General features: G+C 38.5%; 1 protein-coding gene across 13 annotated transcripts in view; it reads left to right on the forward strand.

Annotated features, from left to right (window-relative positions):
• The window catches only part of PARD3B (par-3 family cell polarity regulator beta), a 1,282,024-nt gene that overhangs the window by 1,119,593 nt on the left and 141,709 nt on the right, over positions 1 to 20,722 (forward strand). For all 13 annotated transcript variants that reach the window (XM_072620099.1, XM_072620101.1, XM_072620095.1 and 10 more), the window contains one exon: positions 16,824 to 16,959. In XM_072620099.1, the coding sequence (XP_072476200.1) occupies positions 16,824 to 16,959 (136 nt within the window). The remainder of the gene's footprint in view (positions 1 to 16,823; positions 16,960 to 20,722) is intronic.

Genomic DNA, 20,722 nt, shown 5'->3' on the forward strand with positions numbered 1-20,722 from the left:
AAGGTTGACATTGGGAAGGGGATGACATTGATAGAATCTGAGGTCATGAATTGGGGAGAGGGATGCTTTCAGTGTAAATTTTTTTCAATAATGGGTGAAGCAAGTTTCTGTGCTGGGGGAAAAATGAGGAGGATGGTATAACTGCCTCAAGGTTGTAGGTTATGCAATACACAGCCAATCAGGGAAGAGAAAAAAGATTACTGTGCTGTAGGGAAAGACTAGTTGAGATTAAATGGCATAAATCTGTAAGGATTGTATGACTTTTTCCAGTAGAACCAGCGAAGAGGAGAGAAAAAAAAGATTGTGGGAGTGATCCAGGGTTGGTTGGTTGTTGTCCTTCATTCTAGAAGACCAAAATGACATCACTATGCTAGAGTGAATTTTCAGTGTGTCAGATTGCGACTTATCAGACCAATACAAGCTTAGAATGCTTTACCACAGGTCAGCAACAGATAGCCCATGTGAATATCTGGAGTGGATACTCTAAATTTGTGCATCCTATGTTTCCTTTGAACTGTCTCGATTCTACTTTGCTGATAGAGCATAGCACTTTCTCTGATGTGGGCACACCATACTGAGCAATCTTGTGCCAGTGTTCTATGTCACACAATCAATTCCAAAGTTTTTGAGAGTATCCTTGTATCGCTTCTTCTGACCACCATATGATCGCTGCCCCATGCAAGTTCTCCACAAAATAGTCTTTTTGGCAAGTGTACATTTTGCATTCGAACAACGTGGCCAACCCATCAAAGATGCACTCTCCGAGAGTGCAACTCATAGCTTGGCAGTTTAGTTCGAGCAAGGACCTCAGTGTGTCTTACTTTATCCTACCAGATGAGCTTCAAAATCTTCCTAAGACCATTCAAATGGAAGCAATTCAGTTTCCTGGCATGGCATTGGTAGAATGTCCATGTTTCACAGGCATACAACAAGGAGGTCAGCACCACAGCTCTGTAGACCTTCCCTTTGGTAATGAGACAGACTGATTCAGGGATATGTGTTTTTGAAAGGGATGGGAGGGTCAATAGGACAAGAAAGACATTAGATTCTAGAGCAGAGGAAAGTTTAAGACTGATCTGGTTAGCTACTATAGAATCAAGAATATGAAGGGAAGAAAGTAAAGTGGGTAGCTGTCTGGGAAAGCAAGAGAGGAAGTGGTGGAGTAAGTGGAGGATGTGGTGAAGGCTGAGAATAGGGTAAGGATGGGGTGAGATGACATCTAGGGCATAGCCATTCCTACATGTGTCTAAAGTGGAAAAGGTGCAGAGCATGGGAAGGGAGGAAGCTGATGAACTGGCAAACCAGTATATGTGAGGAGATATCAACCTGTAAATTGGAGGCCCCAAGGATAAGAGCAGCACTCAGGGATTTATACCCTCATAATTCCTATGTTGTATATTGCAAGCCTCCTTCCTGTAGATACATCATCTTCTCCACTGTAGACAAAGCTGTTATTTTTTCCCTTTTCCTTTCTTTCTTTGACTTCATTTATTGGTTCCTATCTCTTTTTTTTTTTTACCTCACTTTAAGCATAATCAGTGAGCATTGATTAAACACCCACTATATACCAGAGAAGCCCTGGGCTAGGCTCTATGGATACAGAGACAAAAGTGAAGCAATTCTTGCCTTCAAGTGGCTTCCAATATATCTGGGTGAGGGGTACACAACATATATGTATAAATGTATGCAAAACAGATGCAAGATAATTTTGTGGGTCACAAACAGTGAGGGGTAAGAAGAGATAATTAGGAAAGGCTTCCTATAGAGCACAGCACTTCTGCAGAGCCTTGAAGAACTTTAGGGAGTCTGAGAGGCAAAAGTGAATACAGAATGCAACCTAGGAATAGGGAGACTGCTACTGTAAAGGGAAGAGGGCAGATGTGACTGGACTCTAGATTGTGTGAAGGGGACTAAGGCTCAGTAAGGCTCAAAAGGCCGATTAGGGTCAAATAGAGGAGGGCTTTTGAAACCAAACAAAGGAGGTTTTGTTTGATCCCACAGGTAACAGGGAGGGGAGGGACACAGTTAGACTTATGTTTCAGGAAGATCATTTTGGCAGCTATGTAAAGGATGAATTGAAATAGGGAGATGCTCATCGAGAGGCTATTGCAACAGTTCAGGCAAAAGGTGATGAAGGACAAAATTAAGATGGTGGTTATTTGAATGCAAAGACAGAGCTATTATGAGAGAGATGCTTAATACAAAAAAAGGACAAGATCTAACACCTCATTGGATATATGATTGTATGTTATCATAGATCCCTTATACTTAGCTATGATAGCGTCTCATAGCATCTTTTGAGTTGGTTCGGGGGAAAAAGGATTGGAAGATTATTCTGGAATATTATTCCACCCAGGCTGTCCCAGGGAGTAGTATTCCTGGCAATCTATCTGCAAGCATTTATTAAGTGCCTACTATATACCTGGCACTGGGCTAGTCACTAAGGATATGAAGTCTTAAAATTCTGATCATCAAAATAACCCATCTGCAGTGGCCCACCAGGCCAGCTGATTCACAGCTCTGGTCCCAAGCTGGAGAGAGGGTTCTTACCATTTATCCTATTCTCCCATGTTAATACAAGTTCAGCCCAGAGAGAAGGTCTGAGGAGGAGTGAGTGACGCTGACTGCTTTTGGCTCCCTATTGGGCATCCCCTAGTAGATCAGGGCTGACAATAAAAAGTCAGGATCCAGCTGGCTTTCTATAAAGGCAGGCTACTGCCACCAGTGTAGAGAATTTCATAGCTCTCAGCAGCTGTTACATAAAGAAAAGCTTCCCTCCACCCCCTTCTCTGGGCTTCTCTGGGCCTACATCTGTCTTTCCAGCTGTAAAGTTGCTGAAATCTAGGGTACAAGGTCCTATGAGCTTAGAGGGAGAAGAATGTAAATAAAAACAGCGCTGCATAAGGATAAATGTTGCTGTGCCTGTATCCATCTGCAGGTGCGTGCAAAGATATACACACATACACACTCACACATATATATGGATATATGGATTTATGTATAGAAATGTATTTGATATTTCTAAACACATATATACACACATACATACATATATACACATATTTTATATGCACAAACATACATACGTATCTTGCCACAAACCTTAATAACATTAGTCCTATATTTTAGTCAATATGGAACATATTGGATACCCATTCATATTCATGTGGAGTGAAGGGGTTTGGATTTTGTGATCTCTAATAAACAGTGATGGTGTGACTAGTTTGTACTAAGTATTCAGTATGTTCCATCAAAATGGCAGCTCTAATTAGGTTCCTTGAATTAGCTAATGGATTTTGAGAAAGATAGCTTACAAAGCTCTTACAGCTGTCCAAGATATTCCTGCCATGGCAGAAAGACAAAAGGCCCCTAGAAGCTACAGCCTTTAAAGCGTTAGAAATGCAGCTGACAGTTCAAAAGATAAATTACATTCATATTTTTTTTTCAGCGAAAGTCCTAATACTGAATTAATGTTATTCCTGTAGTGATCATCCATTAAGACCCCATCCTATTATGAGGATGCATCCTGACCATTAGGTTCTATCTTATTATCCTTTCACACTACATGCCCACCCTGTTCCACCCCCACCATTTTCTTCTTTTTCCCTTCAGCTCCCCAGATATTTGGGATACAGGGTAAATAACTCTACAAAAAAGGAGAAAACTATTCTTTCCTTTTCCCAAGGTAAAACTGAGGTATTTGCTCAAATATGCTGATTTCATTCAAAGAAAATGTCAGTTTAAGCAATAAATAAGGAAGTGGTAGAGTGAATCAGGTTAATGCTTTTCCACCACCATCACTATCCCCTCTTACCAACTCCAACTCAGGTCATGTGTATAATTTGGAGAGGCCTCTTCCTGGAGAGAAGTAGATTTGTTTAATCCTACATTTGTCTAGGAGATGCTTAGGCTACAGCTGGGGAACCATCTCTTGACAGAATCTACATTTCTACTTCTCTCTTTTCATATGGAGTTCAGAAAATAATAAACTGCCATCCAATGCCCTCTTCACCTTTACTTTCAGTGGAATCTTTTTTCTTTAATAAATAGCGAACTAGTGACATCTGGATGGTTACATATAATTTATCAGCAAATAAGGAAGAAAAAAATAGTTGCCAGTTGAACAGACAGTAATAAATTAATTGTTACTATACCCAATGGCAAACAACAAAATTAGGGAAGAAATAGATCCTGCTTTTCAGAATGGAAGACTGGGGATCAGGCCTACATTCTAGTCCAGGAACTTTTCATTAGCCCTCTAACGGCCGTTCAGTTCTTCATTAATAAATATAACATATTATAATAAATGTATCAATATTTAAATAATAAATTTAAATAATAAACAATATTTAAATAATAAATAAATATAATAAATATCCTTTCATTCTCTTTTACACAATAATCAAAATTTTGTACCTAGTATACCCATAAATCTTTAAAAGGTATGTTTAAGACACTTTAAAATCCATAAGTAAAAAACCAAAACAAAACAAACCAAACAACTCAGTGACATACCATTGACTCCTAGTTATCCAGGGACTGATTATCCAATCTGAGGGTTATCCAGGGTCTTTCACATGACTTCCCTTCCCTTACTGCCTGACTTTTGGCCCTTTCTCTGCTCATTAGCACCCCTACCAAAGTATGGGAAGGGCAAGGGGAAAAATGCGAAATCCACAGCAGTTAATGGTGTTGTAAAAAACCCTTGGTGGAAGATAAACTGAAACTTGGTTGAAATTGTGTACACATAAACACATGCATATGCATAAATGTATAGTCCTATGGGGCTTTCCATTTTTCATGTTCTGCTGATATCCCATTACTATGGATAATTGAGAGTTGACTATTTGTACAAAATGCCATTAACAAAGCTGCTGTAACTGCTTTGAAATGAAATGCAAAAACACCACCACCACAACCACCCCTCTCAGTAAAGGGGATTGATACAACATATAGATTACAAATTGGACAGCTGCTTTGCCTAGCTTCTTAATAAATAAAAAAGAGATGGATTGTTATAAGACGTGCCCAAAAAAGACACTCAATTATTCCTAGCACATGACTTTATCTTGATGAATAAAAGGCACAATTGACATCATCTTTATTGAAGAAACCAGCAACTGTCACACTGTCAAGAGGCCAGTTCAAACAGCAAAAAAGCGTGTTTTTCATTATTTCCACCATGTATTGTTTATAGAGTTCACTTGTTGTCAGCCGAGGAGTACCTAATCTCTTCTCTTCTGGCCCTTCTAAGACTCATTCACTTGCCAGATCAATGAGACAGCAATAGATCGCCCACATGTCTGATATTCAGATGCTACCATTAACTCGCCAGAACCGCTCACTGCCTATTTATCAATTCCAGTTTTGCGATGGCAACTTCCCCCTAACGTAGCATTGAGCATATAATAATAGCCATATCCTCTCAAGAATGGCTATAGTTGAAGTTGGTTTCTTTCTTTTCTTTTTTCCCCTTCCCAGTTTTACTGCAATGTCTATTTCCAATGTGAAACTGTCATTCTTGCTATGGGAATAGTGTCAGTGCTAATAGTTAATAAGAAGGAGATTTTGATCGTTAAAATTTTCACTTTCTAAAGTGAAATGGAGGCTGAATTTCCCATGCTGTTGCATAGCAGTGGCGGCCAACTCTGAGGTCCAAAAAGTAGGGAAGTACGTAGCAACGGAGAGTGTTTCCAGCTGAATTGTGGCTGAGGTTCGGATGACTGGACCATCTGCCACCAAACACAGGAAACCAGAGAGCCACAGAATTTTCAAGAGGGGAGGGACCTTAGACAACATCTAGGCAAACTCCCTCATTTGGCCAGTGATGATGTATTGTATCTAAAGGAAAGACAGGAAAGATTAATTTACAGATCAGAAAACATGGAAAGAATTGTCAAACAACTTTTAAAAAGCGGAAAATTATCTTAGTGTACAATTAACTTAGCTTTCTCCATTTCATGCATTTGCCATGAGGTTCTGCCATGCTCTGAGACATCTTAAGAGGATGCTTATCATTCCCCTGGTGTGGGTTTAGAAAAATCTGAACTTCTTTTATAAAAGACTCAAGTAATCCAAAGGAGATGATGATTTAAGCTGTTTTCTATCCCATAAACCCCACAGGTCAGAAGGGCAATACTGATATTACAGGGTCACTGCGTCTCACTTTACGGTCACACAAGTGATGGTCACATGCTCCTTTTGGAGTTTGTGACCTTTGTGGGATAGAAGTGATTATAAGCCTCTTATACAAATCTGCAGAGTTGAAAGGGAACCATTTTTGTGTGGATTCAGTAGTTCTCATTACTCCTTTGATATAGAATGGTAATTTAAGACTCTTATATAAAAATATTGAAAGCAATGAAAGGGTTGGGTAGTTCAAAATATAACCTGAATTATGGATACAACTATCTTTAATTAATCAGCATACAGCTTTTTGCTTTTCCTTGACTATCAACATCATCGTTTCAAATCCAAAATTTATTGGCAAAGAAAAATTTCTATTATGACAATTTCTAAGTTGACTTTATACCTTAAATATTATCATTGTTGTTGTTGTTTAGTCATTTTTCGTTTGTATCCAACTATTTTGTCACCCCAGTTGGGGTTTTCTTGGCAGACATACTGGAGTGCTCTTTCCTTCTCCAGCTCATTTTACAGATGAAGAAACTGAGGCAAACAGGGTGAAGTGACTTGCCCAGCTAGTAAGCTAGACAGCTAGTAAGTGTCTGAGGCCGCATTTGAACTCAGGAAGATGAGTCTTTCTGACTCCAAATCCTGCACTCAATCCACCTAGCTGCCCCTCAAGAGTCATATATGTATAGCTATATGAAAATTAAGACTGTGTTTTTCCAGTTTCATTTAGGAATTTCGTTACAGGACTATGGATTATTTAATTTATATTTCATTAATGTATATAAAGTTGGAGGCTTTTCATTTTTAATTTTTTCATTCATAGCTAAAACTGATTTACCCCATCACAGACTGAGCTTTTAGGCCCTTAGCATTCAGAAGATGAGGAAGCTGATATGTGTTTCTTGTAAAAGTTCCTTCATAATGTGAAAAACTATGTCTCTTTTTCAGTTGTCTTCATTTCTATACTTTCATTAATTGAATTCTTTGATGGGTTCACTAAGAACCCTCCATCTTTGTGCTAAAGAGTAAGCTCAGCAAAACTTTCTTTTCTTTCATACTTTGTGGTCAGTTAGTCTGGCATATCAAAGGATATCCAAACACCAAGATGTGGAGAGTCACAAATGCCAGTTAGGACAATTAGTTGGTCATAAGCAGCCCAAGGTGGTCCCTCAGGAGAGGGAACTGATTTGTATTATTCTGTTACAAGAGGTCAAGATCTCAATTTACCCCCAGAAAATTCCCATTGCCTCATGGCCTTTGAACATGGTGCTTCTGTTTCTTATATTTGACCATGAAAGTGATATTCTCCTCTAAATGTTAGATATATATAGTTAAAACTCAAATTTATTATGTTTGATTTAAGCTTAGAAAAGGATGATTTTATCTGTCAAATCCTGAAGCTGTCAATGGGAATTTTTCTGATAAGTGTATGTGGTAGAGAGGGGAAGTCAGAGAGAAGAAAAACAACGGGAAGAGAAGATGGAGAGGAGGGAAGGAGGAAGGAATAAAGAGGCTGGAGGAGAGAAGAAGCAGGAAAGAAAGGAGAGAGGGAGAGGGAGAAGGGGAAAAGAGGGAGGAGAGAAGGAGAAAAAGAAATAATTTGCTCAAATGTGTTAAGAACAAGAGGGCAGCTAGTTAGCACGGTGGATAGAGTGCTTAGGAGTCAGGAAGATTCTTCTTCCTGAGTTCAACTCTGGTCTCAGATACCTATCAGCTGTGTGGCTCTGGGCAAGTCATTTAACCCTGTTTGCCTCAATTGCCTCATCTGGAGAAGGAAATGGCAAACCACTTCATTATCTTTGCCAAGAAAACCCCAAATGGGGTCATGAAGAGTCAGACATGACTCAACAACAACAACAAAAATAGAAATAAGAAAAATTCACTTCTTCTTAAACCATCTTTTGTTCAATGTCTGGCAACTATAAAAGATAAACTATTAGGGAAGTACATGATGGTGAATTTTTACCTATTTTATCAGTTAATGGGGTGACATGGGGGTTAATGGGATAGAGAAGTCACCTGAAAGTCAGGAAGACCTAGGACCACCTCTGACACAAAACAGCTGCCGCCCCAGGCAGGTTACTTAAAGTCTCAGTGCTCCAGGCACTTCTTCTAATACTATAAGTTGCCAAGAATGTTCCATTTTTCACTAGTAAAGAAACTGCCTATCAGTGAAATCACAAGGCTAGTCCCCATCCCCTATCATCATTTCTCTCCATTGTATTTTATTTTAAATGGTATAATACCCCTGTAAACCCTGTGACATTCTAGGTAATAGAAATGTGCTATGCTGTAGTAGAAGGGCTGTGACTATGGATGTTGTAACGTGTACACTTTTGGTCATCTTCTACCCCAAGCCTACCCTTCATTATCTAAAATGACCTTTCTTCACTTCTGTATACACTTGGTATATGCAAAAATGGAATAGATATGGAATGCTTGTTTTGCTACCTCATGCTTTTAGGGAAAGAGTCAACCTTGTTTTGAAATCTTTATATTTAAGGAAAAATTAGAATTACTGGGAGAGGCACTTGATGGATTCCATTCCTGCGTTGACCCCTCCCCTCTCTGAACTGTGTATTGTTAGTAAAATTGACAAAGTGACCAGAAACAAAATGCATTACATGCTTATTCATAGCTTTGAATGTCATGTAATTGTATAAATTACTCAAAAATATCACACTGGGTTTGAAGAAATATATTAGAATACTATTCAAAATAGGAATTATCCAAAGGGACATTTTATGAGTAATAGCCAAATCAGCTTCTATAAGTTGCAGATAGCCAGGAGGTCATTGTGCAGTATCAGAATAATGCAATTATGTGTTACATGCTCATAATGCTGAGTTGAAGCTGTGAATAATAACTCATGTGTTGTGTTGTCACACTGTCTGTGTAACCCACATGGAATTTCTGGCATTTTTAAAGAAATTACGGGAGCAAGGCTGAATGTTATAACAGGAGGGAGTCCTCTAAATGCCACATGCTACTTATGCCAAGGTAGATCAATGACTTTTATCAGCAGAGGAGGTGGCATTGATCCTGTGACAGTGTTCAATTATGGTCATCGATCACATGGGAGAAAATCTCACTCCACTGCTCTCCAGGAAATGAGAAGCTTTAATGACTGCCATGGGGAGGCTTCTTGGATCTTCATCGAAGTTACCAGCAGGACTGGGAGCCTCTGCTCCTATACATGTAATTGAAAGGACCAAAGAAAAGAAACTTGGTCTTCCCTACTAATGGAAGCATGGGTAGGAATGTTGGGCCAAAGAACAAGGGGCAGTTCATCAGGCTATGGTTGAAAACATGAAGAAGAGGATGTGGGAGAAGCAGACCTAGTGAAAAAGAAGAAAATACAGGCACATTTTGGAAGGTCAGAATGAGGTCTCCAAAACCAAGGCCAGCAGTGCAAGAAGGCAGATTCAAGTTGGCAATCTAGGGTCACTGAGACAACGTATTAGGGTCAAGGAGAGTTGGGGAAACACTGTGTTTCAAGCTAACAATGAAAGAGAAATAATAAAATGACCACACCACTTCCATAGTGCCTTCTATGTGTCCACTTGTTTTGCTGTTCAGTCATTGCAGTCATGTCCAACTCTCTGTGACCCCATTTGGGGTTTTCTTGTCAAAGATACTGGAGTGGTTTGTCATTTCCTTCTCCAGCTCATTTTACAGATGAGGAAACTGAGGCAAACAGGGTGAAGTGATTTGCCCAGAGCTTATCAGTTAGGAAATATCTGAGGCCATATTTGAACTCAGGTCTTCCTGATTCCAAGTCCAACACCCTATCCACGGTACCACCTAGCTGCCTGGCATCGTACCAGGTACTGTGCTAAGTGCTTTAAAAACATTATCTCCTTTAATCCTCACAACAGCCATGGAAGGCAGATGCCATTAGTATCCTCATTTTACAGTTAAGGAAACTGAGGCAAAAAGGGATTTGTAACTCACCCAAGATTACACAGTTAAAAAGTATCTGAGGAAGATTTGAATTTGGGTTTTTGGCTCCAGGTCCAGCCAACTTCAGAGAAAGTGCCTGAGGATCTTAAACACATGGTTGTAGTTTATAGTTTCTCCTCTTCTGCCTCTTGGGGACCTGAAAGCAATATCCTGGGCTTGAGAGTGAGGAGAAATGAATCTTGGACTCTGCCATTCACTTACGGCCTGATGCTCAGTAAATTGTCAAACCTTTCCATGCCTCAGTTTCTTTACCTTTAAAATTAGAATGATAATTACTACCCCACCTCCCTGCTGGGTAACTATGGAGATAGAATGAGATACTAGTTGTGAAAGTTACTCCTGATGGTGATGCTGGTGCTAACAGTATGAGTGGTAATGGTCATGCTGGTGGTAGTAGGGATAGGACCAGCATTCAGCTTTCCAAATATCCAGTTACTTGATTTTTGAGCAGCTCTTGTGATCAGTAGTGACCGAAACTTGATTGAATTCAAATTTCCTTTTCAATAAATATATACTCTAGCACTCTGGAGAAAATCTTGACCTTGTCTGCAACTCCAAAGTCCATGCATGAAGAACCAAGCATTTTAATGAAGGCCTGACAAATCACATACAAGTATGTAAGTCTGTGTTAAATGGCAGGTTGTCATCATCTTATGTGACCTTGCCCGTCATACTACATAGTGTGGTTAATCTATTCACTGTGGGCAAATTAAGCCAGAAATTATTTCTACCACCAGTGTGAGCCTCCACACCAATGTCACACAGAGAAAATAGCAGTGACAGCCTGTCACCAAGGCTGAAGCCAGAGACCATGCCCACAGGTAGTGGTGGTGAATACTGAAAGGAACTGGCAAGATCCATCCTCAAATTTAAGGCACAAGTTAGAGTCATTCATTCATTCACTCATCTGATAAACATTTATTTAGTACCTCACAGGCACTTAGAAAAGATCCAAAGAAAAATGAATCTTATTCTTTACCTTTAGGAGCTGCTGCTAGTTCTTAGTCTCAGATGGCCCTGGCCCTAGCTATGAAAACCATTTTGGCCAATGTACTTTTGGGAAAATGGCAATTCTTTGTAAGTAATTGGGGGCAGGAGGAGGCAAAGTGCATTACTTTCATAACCTCTTTGAATATTCACACTGGGTCTAATCCAGAGCTATCTGGAATGGAATGAAATGAAATTTGAATAACAGTTATTAAATCCATTTTAATCTAAGTGAGCCCAAACAAAGTAAAGACATCTTTGCGATGAAATGTTAATTAGTTGGAAGTATCAATGTGAATGCTATGGTTATGGTTTTCAGTGAATCTGAAATACTTTGAAATACTTTGGATACTGAGCAGAGCTGAAAAAAAAAAAAAAAGACCCTTTTCTGCTTATATTTAAAGAGAAGACTGGGAGGATATTTGTTATCCCTTGCCTCTCCCACAACTCAGTGAGTTTACATAGCACTTAGTTCACAAAATGTTTTTCTCCTGGCAATATTATTATTATTATTATTATTTTCATTATTATTGGTTTTCCCATTTTCAAGATGGGGCTATTGAAAATCAGAGAGGTAAAAATGGCTTGCTCAGGGTCAGAGACCAGATCCATGCTATCCCAGTTCTTCAGACTCCAAATGCAGTGTTTTCTGCATTAACACAATAGAGACTAAACTATCTCCTGAAATATGCCCCTTCAATAAAAGCTTCTCTTCCCAGAACCTTGCTTTGGGCTCTAGGAGGTTACAACAGAAGAGTGAAAGTGATCAGATCCTATTCCATAATGAGCCATTAATGAATATGAGCACAATGATCTGTCAGGTGTTTTCAAAACCTGATTTCCACTTTGGAGAAAGCCTGATGTGGTCTTTCTAAAATACAGCTCTCTCTTGTCCTGCCAATTTTGAAGTGAAAAGCTTTGATCATGTTTGAGCTGTTTAGCTAAAAAAAAATCAAGTTACCTTAACAAGTATTTTCCAAGAGGACAAAGGTGGTTTTCCTTATCCCACATTGCTTTAAAAATGTGGGAAAAAAAGATTTTTAATCATCAAGCATCCCTGAAATTCTGTCTTTTAGTAAATATGGAGAGCTTCATAGCATTATATGGAGGGTGAACCACACAACATATTTCTGCTTTCCAAAGAGCATCTTCGGTAAGTTCAGAGAGGTTTATCATGTGCAAACTAGCCCCTCGGTAGTGAATTCCTTTACCCATAATTCCATAATAGAATTTAGATGTTAAGCATGAAGATGATTTCCATCTTTTTAAAGTTGGCAAGCAGTTTGAAAGCTAGAATTAAAATCTAAAATTATCTTGACAAGAGAGTGCTTAAAGATTGAAAGGAAAGCACACAAAATTCAGGAAGACCTTGTCAGTGTAGTTAAGAATGAAAAACAAATTACTAATAGAAATTAAGGGACCAGAAAATAGTACAAAGTCAGACCTTGAAGTTATATACTAACCACACTTCAAAATTTATGTTGGATATAGATATGTATTACAGAAGTCTAATATTAAAGGAAATAATTCTTCCATTATACTGAGAATTTTAGCCTTAACATATTCAGAAAAGAAATGGAATATTGGAGTGGTTCCAGAAGAGGGTAATAATTGGTTTTCTTCTCAAAGAAAATTGTGGAGAGTGGTATGGAATGTACAAGGGGAGAATATCTCTATGTGGTATTGTATGTATTCATTAGTTTTTGTTCTTTGGGGGTGTGGGGAGAAGGGAGGGGCCACACAGTTTCTGTTTGCTCCATGTGTGTTAGAGCTTTCTCCTCTGCATTTTCTTACCAGGCCTCATTCTCCCAGCTGGTAATTGATGACCAATTCAGAATCTCTGGAGCTGGTCCAATCCCCAATCCAGCGTGGATTTCTCATCTGCCCAGATTTCTGGGTAGAAAATTATTATTCTCTACCCTCAAGAAGGAGAATAGCAAAACATCAAAAACAATCATAGTTTTTTTGTTTCTGCACCATTTTATGGTCACAATACACTTTTAAATGAACCATCTGATTTGATGCAGCACATCTGGGAGTTAGGTAGCTCAGCGTCCATTATTTCCACTTTAAATATGGAGAAGCTGAAGCTCAGGATGCTTAAATCAGAGGACCAAAATTCAAATCCAAATTCAGATAGCCACTTCTCCCTGTGTGAATTTTTTTTCACAAGGCAGTTGGGGTTAAATGACTTGCCCAGGGTCACATAGCTAGTAGATGTCTAAGACTAGATTTGAACTCAAAAAGTTGAGTTTTCCTGACTCCAAGACCAGCACTCTATAAACTGTGCCATCTGGCTGCCCTAAATATTCTAATTGGTCAATTATAAATATTTTAAGATGGCATAATTGGGGGCAATCTTGTGTGAGATATACTTCTACACACATACATATGTATTTGTATTTGTTGGTGACAATGTTAGTTTTAGATTATATACTCCTAGATCAGGTCTTTGCCATGTATGTATAATTTATCATGCAATTAGCACAGCACCATCCACAGTAGGATCATTTGCAAATAACCTCAAAAGTCATCAAATTTGACCCCTTCATTTTACAGATCAGGAAACTGAGGTCCAGGTCTTCTGACTCCAAGACCAGTATTCTTTCTCCTGTACCATGATGCTTCTCATTAGCAATCTTCTACCTTTTCTTGGATGTTAAGTTGATATTAAGGGTTGCTACGTAGCATAGTGGATAGAGCATGGACCAGGAGTTAGGAAAACCTGAGTTCAACTCTGGCCGAAGATGCTTACTAGCAGTGTGACTCTTGGTAAGTCACTTTACCCTGTTGACCTGTTTCTACATTTGTAAAATGAGCTGGAGAAAGAAATGGTAAACTGTTCCAGTGTCTTTGCCATGAAAACCCCAGATGGGGTCACAAAGAGTTGAACATGACTGCAAAGCAACTGAACAATAAAAATTATTTTCCTCACCCCTACTCTGAAGATAAATACTAAGGATGGACTGATATCATTCCATTGATGTGATGTTCAAGTTAGAGTGTACTATATGTAGTAAGGAACCAAAAAAGATACTTAGCATTTATCATTTATTACTTTGTCTATTTTAACCCTTGGGAGGGTAAAAAGACAAGGAGAAGGATGTCTGTTGTATTGGGTTGAGTCTTTCATTAGAGACTCATTCATGAGGCCCTACAACCTTCTTTAAAATAGGGGACATGTGGGAAATGATGCCACTTGTCAACAGATAGTAAGGAGATACTGGGTTTTGTCCTTAGCTGGTTTTTGTGACTTTCTGGGATTTTTCACGTTTTCTTCTCTGGGACCGGGCTTCTTTTCTGGGGTAGTCATGTTCCTGAGAGCTATAGGGAATTCTCTGAATCCTAAATAACTGAATCTGTTTTCCTTCCTTGTTCCCTGCACTTGAGAACTACAATCTGATCAAACCCATATTTTTTAATTTATGTATTTATAGGCGTATGGGAGAATAGTTTACAGGCAAAGTATGATTTTTCACCACAAATGTAGGAAAATTGTGGTATTTTTTTTTAATATCGCCTTATCAGTTTCTTTCTTTTTTTTTTTTATTACTGATGACTTCATTGTGTCTGAATCCAATGCTTCAGTTTCTTTGGGGTAAACTAATAGATTATGTATGCGATATTTGCACAGCCTTGATTGAATTCATCTGGTGAGTTTGAATGTGGTTCATATATTCACGTAATTGTCAGAAGCCAAGTTGAAATTCAGAACTGTTGCATGAGCATTGGATTGGGCATCATATCCATCTCACATTACTCAAGAGTGAGTGAAGTTGTTTTATAATATAGTGCTGCTTTTTTTCATGCCTGCTTATGGTTAAAAAAAGGAATATTGGTTTTTTTCTCTTAAATATTGAGGGAAGTTTTTGTTGGAGTTTTTTAATAAAATACTGCAGTGAAGCATAGTAGGAAACTCTTTACTTGTGGTTTGGTGTGATTCTTTTTTTAACATGTCCAAATAAAAATAAGGATGTGCAGTCTCAGAGGTTTGGTTTTTACCAGAGACTTAATAGGCTACTCAATTAATAAGCTTTCATTAAAGACATACTATTTCCTGGCTACTTTCATCTTTATTTTAGGGAAGGCTTAGGAAATAGAAATTATGATTCTGCCTTCTTCAAAGTCTTTGTATTCTAGATAGAGAACTCTCATGTTTCAAAAAATCTGTAGCCATTATTTTATCACTATGATTCACACGTATGATTTGCATCTCTGTCTGGCAACACCAGGGTGTTACCAAGTTTGTGCTTTTAATGGGATCTGCTGTGACATTTGGTGTTTAAAATACATTGTATTATATTATATATAATTATTATATAACATAATAAGTGCTCTCTCATTGTTCATTCCTAACTTCCAATACTTGGCTTCTAAAAAAAATCAAATATACAATTTGTGAGTTGTAATAATATCAATAGCTGAATAGTGCTTTAGGGTTCCAAAGCATTTTTACATACATTATCATATTTCCTCTTAATGACCAAACTGTGAGTTAGGAAGTCCAGATACTCTATTTGATGGATAAAGAAACTGAGGCAAAGAGAGTTTAAGTGACTTATTTAAGATCATATAAGCAAAGTTTTCTGATTATCAACAGTTTCTACTACCGTAGAGAGGTGGTATGTAAGGGTAGAAAGAGCACTGACCTCCAGACTCAGCAAACCTGGTTTCAAGTTCTTACTCCGACACTAATGGTGTGACTTAAGCCATCTCCCATAGTTTCTCCTATTGGTTCATCTGTAAACTGGACGTAGGAATGCCAGCAGTCACTGCCTCCTCAGGTTTCAGTGAAGAAAGCATTTAGAGAATAGACTTTAGCAGTTATCCCAAAAGTTTTAGTATGGTTTTAAGCTTTCATGGCTTAGAATTAATTTAAGACTTTTGGGACACCTTGTGTAATTTTGTTACTGCTGAAGCCACCAATCTCGTTTTTATCTTTTTATGATCTGATCTGCCCTTTAAAGGAAGGAAATTCTGTTCCCTCCCTCACCTTTACCTGTCCTGACATTCTAATTTCTCCTTCCCATACCTGTCTATATCATACCTTGTGCCAGCAACCACTCTCCTCTCCATCTTCTATGATAAATTCTTCCTCTTTAACTTTAGAGAACCATTAGAGAGAAAAAGAGAAGCAGGCAACGTGGAACTGAATTAAGTAAACCCTTTCTTCTTCTGTAAAATAGGACACCTACCTCCCAGGGAGACAAGTTGGAATCAAGTGAGACAACACGTAAAGTGTTTGTGTGAAACTTAACATGCTATATGAACATTAAATGTGATTAATATTATTAATTTTCACACTTATAGTTTCCCGGATGAATGAAATCTTAGATTTGAACCTTCTCCCCCCCCCCTTCTAAAGAATGGACATTTACGGATCCACAGGGACTTTTTTTTTGGAAAAAGTAAGATAATTGTGCAAAATAAAATGTAGTAAAACTCTACAGTTATTCAATCGTAAGAAAAGACATTGAATATTTTAATCCCCATAAGAGATCAGGCCCGTAAGTGAATATCCCACTCAAGAAGCATATGTTATTTGTAAGTCTGGTTTTTTTTAATTTGCATTACTATTTTTATATTTTCTCTGACTTGCTTCAAGTGCCTTGTGAAACCTTCTAAATTCATATAGGCCCATCCCTCTAAATTTATAAGCCCTTTTGATCAAAAACTAAGTTTTCAGTAGTGCTGTGCATTTGTGTAAACATCTTCCCATGTGATCATTTGTTTTCCAGTGGCCGCCCCACAAGTGGATGTGCTGACCGAATCCAGAAGTTACGGAAGGAATATCAACAGGCCAGGAGAGAAGGCTTTTCTTTATATGAAGATGAGGAAGTGCGAGCAAGGCCTTCTGATTATGAGCAGCATTGGGTAAGTTTCTGCCTGGTCCTAATTACTAGAGTCTTTTTTAATAAAAAAAGTCTTTTATAATATAAAAAGCTTTGCAAAAGCGCTGTACTCTTCAAGGAATTTTCCGGTTTCTAGACATATCAAGTTAACTTAGAGACTTGGATTTCATAGACATGAAACTTCTCCAGACAATACCCCTGCCTTCTCATGGAAATTGTTTGCATATATCAAACCACACTCATCTACAGTAGCTCCTTCTAATTGCCCTCATATTGCCTCCTGCCACCACTATTGAACATGGATATTTGTAGGTACGGGTAGAACATATCTCTGCTAATTTTGCAATACAAGGAAATTATTCACTACCTATTGGATGTAAGTCTTTGCCTTCCACTTCTTGGGTCACGGGGCTTTGGGCAAGCACGAATAGATAATGCAAATAAACCATCCTCACTAAGAAGTTTAAAAGAAAAAAGATAGATAAATGGTTAGTAGAAGTGAACCATCAGAAACTAACGTCAGGAGTGTGATTTTCACATAGAGGCATGAACATTATGCCAGTATTGTGTATTGAGATTGTATATTGACTTTTGAACAATTCACACTGATGATTGCCCCAGTATCTTGCGAGAGCCGTTGTTTAGAAGCAAGCAATATTTTCGATCACAGGGAACTTTCTATGGCTTGTTATTTCAAGTACTTTATTCTTCAGGAGACAAAAAGATTTATCATAAAATTCTAGAAGGATGTCTGGCATAGATTTAGTTATGTGAAAAGACAAGGATACCTCTCCTGTCCTTTTCCTCTCCTTCCATGTAGATACTGGGTACAATGTGGCACGGGGCATCCTGACAGACTTCACCCCAAGTGAGCAAGGGGAGCAGGAATGACAATATTTTAATAATCAAGTGTCTGTTCATAATACCACCAGCACCATACTTCTTCCAAAACTCTCTTTCCCTATTCCAACCCTACAGTTTAATTACAAGGCACTGGAATTCACTGGTGTGATATAATTGGTGGGCCCCAAAACACCAGCTTCAAAGAAGCTAATTCTATTGGGGAAGGGGGGAGAAACAGTGGAAATGTTTTCATCTCTTCATTCAGTAATAAACAAACCAAAAAGAAAGCAATGTGCTTAGGTAGTAGAGGAAATACAAATTTTAGATAAGTCACAATTCCAGCTGTCATTATTGAGTTTGTAGCCTAGGTAGGGATGGGGATTAGATATAAACACAGATATATATGTATATATGTGTATATATATATATATATATATATATATATATATATATATATATATGTATATTTTGTAATATATACAATATAAAAAAACTGTTGTTGATATTAAAAGATGAAAGTCATTAACAATAGACAGTGATCAGAGTGAGCTTCAAGATGGTGCTTCTGCTAGGTTTTATAGGATGGCAGGAATTCAGCAGCAAACTAAGGGAATAGAAGTCATTCTAGGCATGGGGAATTGTATAAACAAAGGCACAGAGGTGGATTCCTGAGATCAGAATCAAAATCACAGACTCTCACACCTAGAAGGGGCCTCAGAGGCCAGCTATTCCAGTTCATACTTAGAGAGAAATTGAGCCCAGTGACCTATGGGTTTTCCTTTAAATTTTCTTACTTATGCTAAAGTAACATCATTAAATCAAAATGCTTGAGGTTTGGTGTATAGCAGACTAAGTTTGATCCCCTAATAGTTATCCCAAGTAAATTCATTGACTGGACAGGCCTCTTTAAATGAAGGGTTCAATAGCTCTTCCCATCCAATCATTGGATCCTACTAAGGACTAGTCATCTGACCCCAGCTCCTTAGAAAAGGACTTGGTACTTTCAAATAAATCCTAGTGGCTATTAATTTTATTGTAGAAGATGTCAGAATTGAATAGATTTAATTTTTCAGAGAAAAAGAGCACATAGGCTTTTGAGGTCTTCCATAGAAGGGCGTATGTAAAGGATAGGCCTGAGTCAAGGTTTGGATTAGCTGCTGAAGCAGAATGATACATTCACAGATCCTTCGGCTAAACAAAGGAGGCTTACTTAGGTGTGGCATAGAAAGGATATTCAACAAGGACACTGGAATATTTAGTCTGAGTGGACAGGGCACCCCTCTTGCCTTGCATTTGGTGATGCAAGTGCTCTTGGGACATCCAGCAAGTCTGAAGGGCCCTGTTCTCTGTAGGGTATGGAGCCAGAAAGCATGGTTGTGCTAAGACAGCTCATAAGCTTAGGAGATTCAATTGTTAAAATTTTCAGTGTGAGCATTTGTACCTCAGAAATCAGCGAATGCTGCACATCAGGGCTTGATTTGTTATTTTACTGATTGTTCAGGCTTAAAGAAGTGATGAGGATACTGTTAATAATTCAGATTAAACTTAAAGTATGCCATACATACATTTTTTTTCTTTTCAGAAAGCCAGTTATTAAACATTTACCGGTACATCCTTGCCAGGAAGCTACTACATAACTATGATGATATAGGCAGCCAGGAAGTTGCATAAAGGGAGGCACAGCTTGGGCCTTGGCTCCTTGATCCCAGAGAAAGCTTTGTCGCCTTTCAGGGGAAAAATTAGGGTGATGGGAACCTGATGGATGCTGGTCCTCTCACAGCCTGGTGAACACTCACTTTAGATCACACCTTCCTCACTGCCACAAAAAAAGGAGAGGGGATTATCCCAAAACAAACCTGATTTTGCTTTAAATTAGGGCACAAGGCAGAAGGTGACTCCCTGAACTGAACATACTGTCTGCCACCTTCAACATCTGTGCTGGCTTTTCCCCTAGTACAGAGTGCCTGTTCCTCTCCCCCTTTCAGGTACCAACAACTCCTTCAGGGAATCTTCTTGAATTTTCCCCAGTCAGAAGTCTTAGCTCAAGGCTCAGATTTTCTAAGACAGCATTGTTTAGATCTGCACTTTTCTCCATTTCATCCTACTTTGAATCATATTGAACCAAATACTTGTTAATAATTAATTAATAATGATTAACATTCACATTTACATCTTGACATGCTATTTCATTTGATCTTAACAACTCTGTGAGGTCAGTTCTGTAATTATCTTCATTTTACAGATGGGGAAACTGAGGCTATGAAGAGTTAAGTAATTTGCCCAAGGTCATTCTCCCGTTCATTTTACAGATGAGGAAATGGAGATAAACATAGTTAAATGACTTGCCCAGGGTCACACAGCTAGTAAGTGTCTAAGGTCACATTTGAACTCACATCCTCCTGACTTCCGGTACTTCACTCTATCCATTATGTTGCCTATTTGAACCCTTAACCCACTCTAAGTCCAGCACTCTATCCATGTTCTACCTTACCCCCCACCCCTCCACCCCAGTCATTCACTCAGTTGTATGCAGTTAGCTCTTAGAGGGCATAGATTGTGATCTATTTGCCCTTGTCTCTTTCCCCCTCATTTAAAGAGGCTCATCCAGTCGATGAATTTACTTTGGATAACTATTATGGGGTCAAAATTAGTCTGCTATACACCAAACCTCAAGCATTTGATTTAACGATGCTACTCTAGCATAAATATGAAATTTAAAGGAAAACCTGTAGGTCATTGGACTCAACTTCTCTCTCAAGTGTGGACTGGACTAGCTGGCCTCTGAGGCCCCTTCTGATTTTGTTTTGATCTCAGGCATCCACCTCCATACCTTTCCTTATACAGTTCCCCATGCCTAGAATGACTTCATAGTCTGCTGCTGAATTCCTGCCATCCTATGATGCCTAGCCCAGGCAATCAGTGATCAATAAATATTAGAAAAT

Source organism: Notamacropus eugenii, chromosome 6 (genome assembly GCF_028372415.1).
Source record: "Notamacropus eugenii isolate mMacEug1 chromosome 6, mMacEug1.pri_v2, whole genome shotgun sequence".
NCBI classification, from domain to species: Eukaryota; Metazoa; Chordata; class Mammalia; order Diprotodontia; family Macropodidae; genus Notamacropus; species Notamacropus eugenii.